The sequence below is a fragment of the Blennius ocellaris genome (genome assembly GCF_963422515.1).
Source record: "Blennius ocellaris genome assembly, chromosome: 12".
Classification (NCBI taxonomy): domain Eukaryota; kingdom Metazoa; phylum Chordata; class Actinopteri; order Blenniiformes; family Blenniidae; genus Blennius; species Blennius ocellaris.
Window position 1 is genome coordinate 26,061,314 of NC_137661.1, and position 13,770 is coordinate 26,075,083.

General features: G+C 46.0%; 2 protein-coding genes across 5 annotated transcripts in view; both read left to right on the forward strand.

Annotated features, from left to right (window-relative positions):
• The window catches only part of fnbp1l (formin binding protein 1-like), a gene marked incomplete at its 3' end in the record, with an annotated part of 43,838 nt that extends 39,219 nt beyond the window's left edge, over positions 1 to 4,619 (forward strand). For 3 of the 4 annotated variants that reach the window (XM_080506646.1, XM_080506644.1, XM_080506647.1), the window contains one exon: positions 557 to 697. In XM_080506646.1, the coding sequence (XP_080362772.1) occupies positions 557 to 697 (141 nt within the window). Of the gene's footprint in view, positions 1 to 556; positions 698 to 1,943 lie in introns of those variants that run through there. The other variant, XM_080506645.1, reaches the window with a different exon arrangement.
• Positions 4,620 to 4,760: 141 nt separating this feature from the next.
• On the forward strand, positions 4,761 to 13,585 carry LOC308137389 (biotin-dependent 3-methylcrotonyl-coenzyme A carboxylase beta1 subunit). The gene is made up of 12 exons (XM_080506055.1): positions 4,761 to 4,890; positions 6,023 to 6,187; positions 7,028 to 7,224; positions 7,721 to 7,899; positions 8,248 to 8,328; positions 8,485 to 8,663; positions 9,767 to 9,989; positions 10,065 to 10,156; positions 10,379 to 10,535; positions 11,097 to 11,219; positions 12,223 to 12,444; positions 12,535 to 13,585. Exons 1-12 carry the CDS (start codon positions 4,871 to 4,873, stop codon positions 12,619 to 12,621), a joined length of 1,725 nt encoding a protein of 574 aa, XP_080362181.1. The 5' UTR covers positions 4,761 to 4,870; the 3' UTR covers positions 12,622 to 13,585.
• Positions 13,586 to 13,770: the final 185 nt, after the last annotated feature.

A 13,770-nucleotide genomic window follows, 5' to 3' on the forward strand; every position in this document is an offset into this window, starting at 1 on the left:
TATGGTAATTCTAAATTTATTCTAACCCTACTATGGGAATTTGAAATTTATTCTAATCTCCTATAGTAATTTTAAGTTTATTTTAGTCCTATTATGGTCATTTTAGCTCTATTTTAATCCTACTATGGTGATTTTAAGTATATTTTTGATCCAATTATGGTGATTTTATCTGTAACTTAATCCTGTTATTGTAATTTTAAGTGTAGTCTAATCCTACTATGGTCATTTAAAATGTATTCTAATCCTACTATGGTAATTCTAAATTTATTAATTTATTAATTTTAAGTTTATTTTAGTCCTATTAGTCATTTTAGCTGTATTTTAATCCTAATATGGTAATTTTAAGTTTAGTCTAATACTACTATGGTAATTCTAAGTTTATTTTAGTCCGATTATGGTATTTTTTGGTCTATTTTAATCCTAATATAATCATTTTAAGTTTGGTTTAATCCTATTATCATGATTTTAGCTGTATTTTAGTTATGTGTAACTCGGTACGTCAAAGCGCGGGTGCAGTTGAAGCAGTCTGACCGTCTCCGTCCCGCCGTGTCTCCAGGTGCTGTACATCATCGAGGAGGACAAAGGCGACGGCTGGACTCGGGCGAGGAAGCAAGGCGGCGAGGAAGGCTACGTCCCTACTTCCTACGTGGAAATCACCATGGAGAAGAACAGCAAAGGTGCCGTCACCTACATCTGAGGCCTCCGTCCTCCGCCTGTCCTCTCATTTCTCCACGTCTCACGCCGGGGAGACACGCAACCTCCTGCATGGACCGCCTGGCTCCGCCCCCCTCCCCCCCCCTCATCTGGCCCCGCCCCCTTCATCTGGCATCACCTCTCCTTAACACTGCTGTGTGTGTGTGTGTGTGTGCGTGTGTGTGTAAGAGCTGCTTTCAATCGATCAAATTGATTTTTATTTAGAATTTTTTTAATATATATTAGAAACAAGATTTTATTTGTTTTTGCTCTCTGTTCACTTTTTATATTGCAGATGTTCAAACTGTCTGATTTTAAAACTTTGATTTTAATCAGACTGCAGTTCGTTTGTTTGTTTGTTTGTGAGGTTTTCCTGACGAGATGATCCAGTTTGAAAACTTAAACCTGACTTTGTTGAAGGAGTTTCACTGTTTGAGTCATTTGAAAATCTTTTTTTTTATCGAGAAAAAAAAAATGCATTTTTTTTTTTTTTTTTTTTTTGTCTTCTCTACAAATTTAAACAGAAAATGAATTTTTAAAGGTTTTACTATTTACAAAGAAAAAAAATCACTCAAATCTGATCCTGCATTTTTCCCTGTAAATAATCTATTCGGGGTCTAAAAAGATAAACGTGAATTGGCTCTGAATTGTGCAAAAGAAAAAAGAAATTATATCATATTGAGTAGCTTCTCGTTTTATTGACCAAGTTTAAAACATGAAATCAACAAGAACAAGATTATAAACCGTTTTATCCTGTTTTCTTATTAATGCATCTCTTTTTTTTCAGCCCGATTGACGCTTTTAATTGAATTCTTTAAAAAAGGGAGGAGTTTGCAAATGAAAGTACGAAACAAAAATAAGAAGATTTTTTCTCACATTTTTGATCAATTGAATGACTTAATAACGGGTTTCCCTGTGTGTCGGTGCAGGTAATTCACAAAAATGCAAAAATTTACAATAAGAAAATTAGTTGGTTTTTTTTTTTAAACGGTAAAACTTTTATAATCCTGCAGGAATAAATCAGAATATAGTGAAAATATAGAAATTACAGGTTTATTGTTTATAATTCTTCGTTAATTAGAGCGTTTGCTATTTGACTGATTAAAATCAATTTTTGACGCGAGACGATTTTAAAGAGCTTGGAGGCGTTTTCCTGTTTTAAATTTTTTTTTTTTTTTTTAATTAACCCTTTTATGAGAACCTGGATCAGCTTTGTGTGTTTAACCGTGTCTCTCTCCGTGTGGCTGCAGGTTGCTCCTGAGGGTCTGCAGAGTGGCCGGGCGATGTGATTGGCTGGTGAAGGGCTCGCACTGATCTCTGATTGGTGGTGGTGGTGGTGGTGGTGAGAGAGAGAGAGAGAGAGAGAGAGAGAGAGAGAGGGAGGGAGAGAGATGAAAGTAAAGATAAAAGAGAGATAAAGCAGCTGCCAGGAAAGTCTTTATCATCATCATTTCTTTTCATGTCTGCATGTCTGCATGCTCTCATAACCACCGCAGAAAAGTCAGTGGACAGGAAGTGGCGTGTGACCTTTCACAATAATAGATAATAGTGGTTGTTTTATTTTATTTTTAAAATTTTTAACCACAGCGCCCTCTGGTGACCCCAGTTTATTATGCACAGCAGGCTGAAGGTTTGTTTTTTTTTGTTTTGTTTAATCAACATTCATTCACGACGTGAACGACAAAGTACAGAATCTATTATTTAATCCGTGTTTTTTTTGCTAGAAAACTTCAGCTGCTGCTTCCTAATAAACTGCAGTTCTCTGGATTGAACCACACGAGTACTCAGGAGTACTCGAGTAACTCCGGTAACCCCGACCCTCACAGAAGGGCGACTAACTTCTTAACGGGACTAAAAAAAAAAAAAAAAAAAACCCGCAGCAGGTCCAGGTGAACCTGTTCCAGCGAACGGCGTTCACCAGGTACTCTGGTCTCTGTGTGACGGGTACTACGGTACTACGGTGCTACTGACCACCCTGACTGCAGTACTTGTCAGGTACTCTTGTTTAACAGCGATGACTAACCACTCGTCATGCGTCGTCTGCCTGCCTGAGCCACTCTGCTCCTCATGCCTGCCGCCATCGTACGCCATCAGCCGCATGTGTATGTGTGTGTGTGTGTGTATGTGTATGTGTATATATGTGTGTGTGGGGCATGAGTGTTCATTGTGTGTTTCTCTGAGACTCACGAGACAGACAGCAGGTCAGGATCTCTTCCTCCTCCTCTGGTTTTTGCTCCTGTTCTGCCTGCACTTCCACCGCTCCACCAGCAGAGGGCCTCATCGCTTCACTGGAACTTCAACTAGATCCAGAATGGGACACTTCCACCCCCTCCTTAATTCTTCTTCTTCAAAACACCAAACCACGTCGACGGATCTCTGGTTTCGTAGCAGTGAAAGACTCTGCCTTAAAACTGTTTTTATTGTTTGTTTGTTTGTTTGTTTGTTTGTCCTCTTCACTTCTTCCGTCGTCATCTTCCGCGTTTTCACACCTTTTCAGTCTCCGAGCGAAGTCGCCCGCGCGCGTACGCTTCACCGAACATGATTTGTACATATGAACACGTGTTGAATGTCTCCATGGTGATTGTTGTTGCCGTTGTCTGATTGGTCGACGCTCTTGAGGTTTGAGTTGAACCCACGCACTTTGTCCCGAACTTCCACAGGACGGAAGTGAGCGAGTGAGTGAATGAGTGAAGTCCTGTGCCGTCTGCTGAGAGGCGTGAACTCTTGTTATCATGACCACTGTGTGAAGAAGAAGAAGAAGAAGAAGCGCGGCTCCGACGACGTCCTCGAAATTTAGCATTTTTCTAGATTCTGTTGATTCTTTGGAATTTTCTTCCGCGCTAAAAAAAATTTTTTTTAATATAAAATCACGTCTGTTTCTCCGAGGTCGTCGTCTTCCAGCGTGTCGGGACTGTTCGACACGTTTCTTCGTAACATTTGAAAGCTACCTATCTTTTATTGTTTTTATCGCTTTCCATTTGGTCACAAAACTCATGTTTTTTTTGTTTTTTTTACGTTTTTTTTAATCTAACATGTTTTTGTTTTTTTAATTTAAGCGATTTCTGGCTCCCGACTCGTTAAAGTGACTTCGATAGTGGACGTCTTCCAGTTGCTGGTTTTGTGGGACTAAATGTCCGAAACCCAAAGATACTTCGACTTTTTGTGGTTAATCTCATTCAAGATGCTGTAAAAAGCAAATTTTTTTTTTTTTTTTTTTTTTAAATAAAAATAATAAATTGTCTTGATATTATGATTGTTTCTGCACTAAAGTGAACTTCCTGCTTCACGTTGCCACATTCATTCACATTGCAGGGACTTTGACGGTGTTTTTAACATAAATCGGACTGAACACTCCGAGTTTAAAGGTTGTTTTCTTTTTGTTGTTGTTTTTATTGCCTGTATGCAAACACCAAACTTTTTCTAAACTGTTCTAATCAATAATATACATCTAAAACTGTGTGTGTGCCTGATGGCCGCTTCGCTTTAACGTCATGCAAGAAAAACAACCAACAGGAAACTGAACTGTAACGTGAGCTGCTCAGCGAAAAACACAAAACACACTCTTCACTACATTCCTGTAATAAACTCCATGTGTGTGTGTGTGTGTTTGTGTGTTACTTAATGCCCTCCTAATGAATCAGGTAAATCTAGAATAAAAATACTAAAACAGCAGGTACAATGTGTTTAAACAGGATGTCAGTCTGTTTGTTTGTTTGTTTTTACCATGTGGTATCCAATGGCAGTACTTCTTCTTTCTCCATATTGTTGTGCACAGATTTTTTTTTTTTTTACTCTGAATGTTGTCAGACACTTTGTGAACAAAAAGCGTTTTTTTTGTTTCTTCTTCTACTTGTTTCTTCTTCTCTTTCAAACTATCATTCTAATAAAATACGCAGCGATGTGAGAAAATAAAAAACAAACCTCAAGTGTGATGAAGTTTTTGGGGAAAAGAAAAGAAAAGGCTCGTATTTAGAAAGTTTCGGAAGAAGGACGCGTTTGTATTTCGGTCCAGTAGGGGGCAGCACAGTAACATGAGACTCCACCACAGAAGAAGAAGAAGAAGACCAAGATAAAGAAGACGAAGAAGAGCTAGAATCTGTTTGGCGGTGTTGTTATCGGGGTGTTTTGTGGACTTTTCGTCCAGTAAACTCTTCATTCGGCTGTTCGGCAGACAGACATGCACCGCTGCGCCGCCAGGTGAGACTTTTTTTTTTTTTTTTTAATCAAAACGCACTTTTATCGACCTTCGTTCCTCTGCAGACCGTCGCGACCTTTGACACACTGGATTCAGATTCACGTTCCAGAGTTAACAAGCCGCAGACATTAAATGTGGGTCAGAACCAGAACCAGAACCTCCACAAGCTTCTTCTGCGTGTTTGGCGACTCTGTGCAGGAACCCTGAGCTTCATGACTGCTACTGCTACTGCTACTGCTACTGCTACTGGTACTGCTGCTGCTACTTCTACTTCTACTGCTACTGCTACTGCTGCTGCTAGTACTATTACTACTGCTACTGCTACTGCTATTACTACTGCAACTGCTATTGCTACTGCTACTGCTACTACTATTACTACTGCTACTGCTACTACTATTACTGCTACTGCTACTGCTACTACTACTGCTAGTACTACTGGTAGTACTGCTGCTACTACTTCTACTGCTACTACTACTGCTACTACTACTTCTACTGCTACTCCTGCTGCTACTACTGTTACTACTGCTACTGCTGCTACTGCTAGTACTACTGGTAGTACTGCTGCTACTACTTCTACTGCTACTGCTGCTGCTACTACTACTGCTACTACTGCTGCTACTACTACTTCTACTGCTACTGCTACTGCTGCTGCTACTACTGTTACTACTGCTACTGCTGCTACTGCTAGTACTATTACTACTGCTACTGCTCCTGCTACTGCTGCTACTACTTCTACTGCTACTGCTAGTACTTCTACTTCTACTACTACTGCTGGTTCTTTGATGTTTCATGTCACACTCTTCCTGCAGTGTGTGTGTGTGTGTGTGTGTGTGTGTGTGTGTGTGTGTGTGTGTGTGTGTGTGTGTGTGTGTGTGTCTGTGTCTGTGTGTGTGTGTGTGTGTGTGTGTGTGTGTGTGAACAGGAAGCAACAAAGTAACGTGGCTGAACAAAGTATCAAACAAAGTATCAAAGCGACACACACAAACTAGAACAACCTCTATAAATAGACTAAAACTTCCCCAAGACTAAAACTACCTCCCAACTGGACTAAATCACCTCCATATGAACCTAAACTAGACTAAAACTACCTCCTAAACTGTGATTGTGTTGTTGTTGTTGTTGTTGTTGTTGCAGGTTTGTGGAGCAGCACTGGCGCCGCTCGGTGCGCTGGACAAGCTCCGCCCCCGGGAGGAGGAAAGCTCTGCGCAGCTCCTTCCCGGTGCTGGACCTCCCCGTCCCGCCGGCCCAGAGACACGTCTACCAGGACAACGTCCAGAACAGCAGCGCCTGCAGCCGCAAGTACGTGAGCAGAACCTTCTGTCGGGACAATCTCACGTTTACATGACTTCAAATGAAAACCAACAACTTTGCTCACGTCTCGGGGATGTTTTTATACCATGTAATATTTATACTACGTTCATGGTACACGACTACAAATTCCACTTTTACAAGAGCTCAAACATTTCCCACCAGTACTACATAATACTTCCAGAAACTTCAATCTGGACGTCTCATGGTGGTGAAAGTACCGTCTCACTGACGTCTTGTGACCTGTCTGTCTCTCACTGGTCTGTCCCTCTCTGTGGTCTCTCTCTGGTCTGTCTGTCTCTCTGTTCTGTCTCTCTCTGGTCCGTCTGTCTCTCTGTTCTGTCTCTCTCTCTCTCACTGGTCTGTCTCTCTGGTCTCTCTCTGGTCTGTCCCTCTCTGTGGTCTCTCTCTGGTCTGTCTGTCTCTCTGGTCTGTCTCTCTCTCTCACTGGTCTGTCTCTCTGGTCTGTCTCTCTCTCTGGTCTGTCTCTCACTGGTCTGTCTGTCTCTCTGGTCTGTCTCTCTCTCTGGTCTGTCCCTCTCTGGTCTGTCTGTCTCTCTGGTCTGTCCCCCGCTGGTCTGTCCCTCTCTGGTCTGTCTGTCTCTCCGGTCTGTCTCTCTCTCTGGTCTGTCCCTCTCTGGTCTGTCTGTCTCTCTGGTCCCTCTCTGGTCTGTCTGTCTCTCTGGTCTGTCCCCCGCTGGTCTGTCCCTCTCTGGTCTGTCTGTCTGTCTCTCTGGTCTGTCTGTCTCTCTGGTCTGTCCCTCTCTCTGTCCCTCTCTGGTCTGTCTGTCTCTCTGGTCCGTCTCTCTGTCCCTCTCTGGTCTGTCTCAGGTTCTGGGAGCTCAGTGAGCGGGTGAGGAAAGGGGGAGGCGACAGCGCAGTGACCAGACACACCCAGAGGAACAAGAAGCTGCTGGTGAGGGACAGGCTCCGCCTCCTCCTGGATGATGAGGACTACCTGGAGCTGTCTCCGTTCGCTGGTCTGGGCCTGCCGTACGGAGACATCCCTTCAGCTGGCTGCCTCACCGGTCAGCCTCTCGCCCCCGACCTCCCACCTCTGACCTCCGACCTCCGACCGCTCGATTAATCAAATTTTAATCGTGATTATGATTTTGGCTCCAGACGACCTCAACATTCATATAATCCGGAGAAAAAATCGATTATGTGGCGTTTTCGTTGCGAAACGCGCATTTGGCTGCATTTCCAGTGCAGCCGGTCAGACAGGAAATGACGACACATTTAACCCTAACGCGCAGGCGCTAGCGACTTAGCGGTAAGGTGCTACTTTTTAAATTTCCCGAAAAAAGTTATGAATGTATGGTTTCTTCTCCGTCGTTATACCTGCCGTAAACCTAACATATATTGATGATGATAACGGCGTGTTACACCAGTAGTTTAGGTTCCGCGTCATTTTAAAGCCGAGTCATGCTAACGGCTGCCACTAGCATTAATTAGCTTCAAGTACTGAGCTTAGCTTTGTCAGCGGACGGCCAAAGTATCAACATGATGATGATTCTCCGGCAGGCGTCGGCAGGATCAACGGCCTCTGGTGCGTCTTCATCGCCAACGACGCGACGGTGAAGGGCGGGACGGCATACCCCATCACGGTGAAGAAGCAGCTGCGAGCGCAGCAGATCGCCGTCCAGAACCGGCTGCCCTGCGTCTACCTGGTGGACTCCGGGGGGGCCTTCCTCCCCCTGCAGGTAACACGTCAACGCCCAGAAGCACAGAAACACCAGTTTCCTCACTGCCGTCAAGCGAAGCCCCGCACTGGATTTTTTTTTTTTTAAACTGCGCTTTTATTAGCGCCTTTATGGTAAAATACAAGATAGCACACTTTTTTGTTTGGAAACATCTGGAGGCACACCACCACCACCCGAAAATGTTAAAATGTGAAACTCTGTAGCCTCTATTAACAATATAAAGTCAGTCTCATCCAAAATATGTGTGATTTTGACCCGCTTTTTAATCAAATCTTATTAATTTTTAAAGCTTTTCATCTGAACATTATTCTGACGGATTTGATTTCCTGTTTGTGTGAAAACGTCCAGTCAGAGATTTTCCCTGACAGGATGCACGGCGGGAGGACGTTTTACAACGAAGCCATCATGTCTGCCATGAAGATCCCCCAGGTAATCTATTACTATGTACAGTATTTAAAAAAAAACAATGTTGCTTCAATATGATTTTTTTTTTAATGTGCAAAAAGTGGAATAAAATGTAGATTCACGTTAATTGAACCTGCCTGTGTTGATGTATATATAAAAAAACACTCACTGACCCTGCAGGTGGCGCTGGTGTGCGGCTCGTGCACGGCGGGCGGTGCTTACGTGCCCACGATGGCGGAGGAGGCCGTGATGGTGCACCGCATAGGAACCATCTTCCTGGGGGGGCCGCCGCTGGTCAAGGCCGCTACGGGGGAGGAGGTAACACCAGAGGACCTGGGAGGAGCCAAGCTGCACTCCGAGTAGGTTCACCCCTCCGTCACCTCCGTCACCTCCGTCACTCCGTCTTCTCTTCAGCCCCTGGTCGCCGTCCCGTCACCCGGGACTACTCCTGGTTGTCACTGCTGCCCCCTGGTGGCTCCTGGGGGTTCTGCACAACGCTTGGTTCTCGGGTTGAAACTGATGGAGGAGAAACTTCTTTCCTCTCTCTCTCTCTCTCGCTCTCGCTCTCTTTACCTGTAGTCTGTGCCATCGCTCTCTCTCTCGCTCTCTCTCTCTTTCTACGTACCTCTCTCTCTCTTTCTCTACCTGTAGTCTGCCATCTCTCTTTCTGTCTCTCTCTTATTCCCTCCTCTCTCTCTCCCTCTCTCATTCCCTCCACTCTCTCTCTCTCTCATCCCCTCCTCCTCCTCCTCTCTTTCTCCCTCTCTCTCTATCTCTCTCATTCCCTCCTCCTCTCTCTCTCTCCCTCTCATCCCCTCCTCCTCTCTCTCTCTCCCTCTCTCTCTCTCTATCTCTCTCATTCCCTCCTCTCTCGCTCTCTCTCTCTCGTAGTCTGTGCCCTCTCGCTCCCTCTGTCCCTCCCGCCTCTCTCTCTCTCTTTCTCTCTCTCTCTCTCTTTCTCTCTCTCTCTCTCTTTCTCTACCTGTAGTCTGCCATCTCTCTTTCTGTCTCTCTCTTATTCCCTCCTCCTCTCTCTCTCCCTCTCTCATTCCCTCCACTCTCTCTCTCTCTCATCCCCTCCTCCTCCTCCTCTCTTTCTCCCTCTCTCTCTATCTCTCTCATTCCCTCCTCTCTCGCTCTCTCTCTCTCGTAGTCTGTGCTCTCTCGCTCCCTCTGTCCCTCCCGCCTCTCTCTCTCTCTCTCTTTCTCTACCTGTAGTCTGTGCCATCTCTCTCTCTGTCTCTCCCTCGCCCTCTCTCTCTCTCTCTCGCTCTACCTTCCCTCCCCTCTCTCTCCCTCTCTCTCTGGCTCTCATTCCCTCCTCTTTCTCCCTCTCCCTCTCTCTTTCTCTCATTCCCTCCTCTCTCTCTCTCTCTCTCTCTCTCTCTCTCTCTCTCTCCCCCCCCCCCCCCGTCAGTAGCAGCAGACCAGTGATCTCTCACTCCTCTCCTCCTCCCTGCAGGGTGAGTGGTTGTGTGGATCACTTCGCCTGGGAGGAGAAGGAGGCGTTCCTCCACACCAGGAACATCATCTCCACCCTCAACTTCCGGCTGCCCGAGGAAGAGGAGGAGGGGAGGAGGGAGGAAGAGGAGGGGGGGAGGAGGGAGGACGAGCCCCTGCAGAGCCCGGAGGAGCTGCTGGGTCTCGCCCCCAAGAGCTTCAGCCACAGTCTGGACGTCCGACTGGTAAACGACAAACTCCTCCGTCGTCTGGAAGCTGCGGTCGTCTGGAGGTTTTTTAACGTCTGTGTTTGTGTGCAGATCGTGTCTCGGCTGGTCGACGGCAGCCGCTTCCAGGAGTTCAAATCTGGCTACGGTGCCACCCTGGTCACCGGGTTCGCAAAGGTTCATGGGTAAAAAAAAACGTCGTATTTACTGGCCCGTTTTACGGATTTACTGTTGAATTGGAAGTAATCAGGATTATTGAAACATGGAAACATTTTCTGCAGCGTTCAAATTCCATATTTAGATATTTCTTAACTTGTGAAGTCGCTTGTTTTCTCGGGAGTTTTAAAAAGACAGATCTGAGCCATGAAGTGAAGACTGTCCCATGTTTGACCTGTCCCGTCTCTCAGCCACCTGGTGGGAATCGCAGCCAGTAACGGAGAGCTGTCCTCCGAGGCGGCGCTGAAAGGAAGCCATTTTGTCCAGCTGTGTGACCAGAGAGACGTCCCGCTGGTCTTCCTCCAGAACACGGCGCCAACGCCACCGGAGACACTGTCCACCGCTCAGGTACTACTGACACTGTCCTCAACTCAGGTACTACTGTCCACCGCTCAGGTACTACTGTCCACTACTGTCCACCGCTCAGGTACTACTGTCCACTACTGTCCACCGCTCAGGTACTACTGACACTGTCCACCGCTCAGGTACTACTGTCCACTACTGTCCACCGCTCAGGTACTACTGACACTGTCCACCGCTCAGGTACTGGTACTACTGACACTGCCCACCGCTCAGGTACTACTGACACTGTCCACCGCTCAGGTACTGGTACTACTGACACTGCCCACCGCTCAGGTACTACTGTCCACTACTGTCCACCGCTCAGGTACTGGTACTACTGACACTGTCCACTACTCAGGTACTACTGACACTGTCCACTACTCAGGTACTACTGACACTGTCTACTACTGACACTGTCCACTACTCAGGTACTACTGACACTATCCTCAACTCCGGTACTACTGACACTGTCCACCACTCAGGTACTACTGACACTGTCCCCCACACTGGTACTTCAAGACAAATGTACTCACTTGGACTACAATGTCCCGACTGTGTGTCGTCCAGTCGGAGGTCAACGGGAACCGTCTGAAGGCTCTGGGTTCCATGATGTCTGCGATAGCATGCGCCTCCGTCCCCAAAGTCACGGTGGTGATCGGCGGCTGCCACGGCGTGGACAGCTACAGCATGGTGAGTCTCTTCTGTCTGGAGCCCGAGGTCGAGGTCCGCGTCAACGGTTGTTGAGGAAGTGAACGTCGTCCTGAAGGTTGTGTTTATGGAAACCCTCCTCGCAGAAAGTAGTTCGGTTTAAAAGTCACTACATTGATCTTTTTTTTCTGGATTCTTACAAAACTGTTTGTTGAATCGACTGAGAATCATCAAATACTGTTTTCATCGTGAAAATGTCCTCTTGACTCTTGACAGTCAGTCACACCGTCATATCAGTGTTTGTACTGGATGGAGGGTTGACCCGCCTGCCGTCAGTTGGTTGATCCATTGGCTGTTCCATTGGTTGATCAGTTGGTCGGTCAGTTTGTTAGTCGTTTTTGTTGGTCTGTTGCTTGGTTGATCAGTCGGTTTGTAAGTCTGTTGGTTGGTTGATTGTTCGGTTGGTTGGTCTCTTGGCTGTTCGGATAGTTGGTCAGTCAGTTCGTTGGTCAGTTGGTCGGTTGGTCTTTTGGTTCCGTTGGTTAGTCTGTTAGTTGGTTGGTCGGTCGGTTAGTTGGTTGATTGGTTGGGCGGTCGGTTGGTCTGTTAGTTAGTTGGTCTGTTAGTTAGTTAGTTGGTTGGTCGGTTGGTGGGTCGGGTTGTTTGTTGGTCGGTCGGTTGATCTGTTAGTTAGTTGGTCAGTTGGTTAAATGGTCTGTCTGTTGGTTAAATGGTTGGTCGGTTGGTTTGTTGTTCGGTCGGTTGGTCTGTTAGTTGGTCAGTTGGTTAAATGGTTGGTTGGTCTGTTAGTTGATCGGTCTGTTGGTCTGTTAGTTGGTTGATCTGTTAGTTAGTTGGTTAGTCTATTGGTTGGATGGACGTCCAGACATATTTTCAGATCAGACCGTCTTTGTCTTGGCACATTTCAAATAACTAAATAAATAAATAAAGTCTCTCGTCGAACCGGTTCGGGAGACGAGAAAGGACGTTTATAGAATCGCTAGAAAACAAACTCTTGTCACAGCCCTGACGTTCCTCTCCCCAGTGTGGACGGGCGTTTGACCCCAACTTCCTGTACCTGTGGCCCAACGCCAGAGTGTCCCTGACGGCTCCGGGCGCGGCCGGCTCTCTGCTGCCCCCTGCTGGCGAGCAGCAGCAGGAGCAGGAGGAGAAGTTGAACCGGCGGCTGGAGGAGGAGAGTTCTGCTTTCTTCTCCTCCGGCAGGTTGTGGGACGACGGAGTGATTCTGCCTCAGGACACGAGGAAGGTATGCGGACGTAGCGTAGCGTAGCGTAGCGTGTAGCATTGACGTTAAATGGACGGAGACATGAAATTGTTGTGTGTTCATGTCTCGAAGGTCCTCAGAGACTCCCTGGACATCATCAAGCAGCAGCAGTACCAGCTGTCCACCAGCAAGTCTCCGGCGGCGCCGCTGCGCATGTGAACGTCTTCATCCTGCCGCCACTCGCTTCCTCCGGACGCCACGACCCGCCGCCAGCTGCTCTCACAAACGTTCATGACGGAGAGGGGAAAAGAAAAAACTGGTTTCCTGTCAAAGAGTCGGTGAAAACATTTAAAACAAAAAAATTCTACTTAAAAATCAGGCGTTTGTTTGTTTGTGGAGACGATCCCGGATCAAACGTGAACCAAATCGCCAGGAAATGAGTCGTCAACTCCTCGACGTCTCAAATCGCCTCTTCCGACAGACAGAATGTCTTTTCTCTCCAAACCCGCCGGGTCTCGTCTGTATTCGCCTTCGTGGTCTCGTGTGCTCGGAGTTCCACCCGGACGGGGGGGCCAGTCGCAGAGACTTTAAAGTTGCGTTGCCATGGTAACGTAGCTTTAACTAAAACGACGAGTCACCCCCGGAGAGATCACGCAATTCACAAGTATTTTTTGGGGTTTTTTTGCGAACAGTTGGTAACATACATACATACAAACCAATAAATAAATAAATAAATACTCGCAGAAGAAAACATTTCGTCTTTGCGGACGCGTAGTTTCCTCCATCTCACTCGTGCTTTATTAACATTTAATCTCTCCAGGATTTACTCTTACTGGGATACAATCGCAGAGTATTTACAGTCTTTTTAAACACGTTTTTTTTTAACAGTTTGTGAGATTGAGGCATTACCAGAATCTCCACATGGAATCTGTCAGTCGGGGTTTTATCAAAGCAACTGAAAGACAGAAATCGTCTGCTTTTATGTTTCTGATTCTGAAGTTCAGTTTTGTTCTAACGCCGGTTAAGCCTTAAAGCAGTTGGACACATGGAGCCACGTCAGGATTTCTACTCTGTGTAATATTAATTTTACACATTGAAATAAGGAAAATAAAAAAAGTTGCACTATGTAATTAGTTTTTAATGTTGTTAATGGTTTTTGTATGTTTTTGAGATTAAACTCCTTCAATCACAAAACGTGTGTGCTTGTTTTGGTGAAATGGGAAACATTTCTTGATTGTTTAAAAAAAAAAAAAAGAAGAATAAAAGGGTTGAGCTGTTTGTGTTGTCGCCGTGGCGACAAGTTAATGCAGAGAATTGTACGGTGGCCCGGAAGTGCAAACCACAACAACAAATCACTAAACACAACAG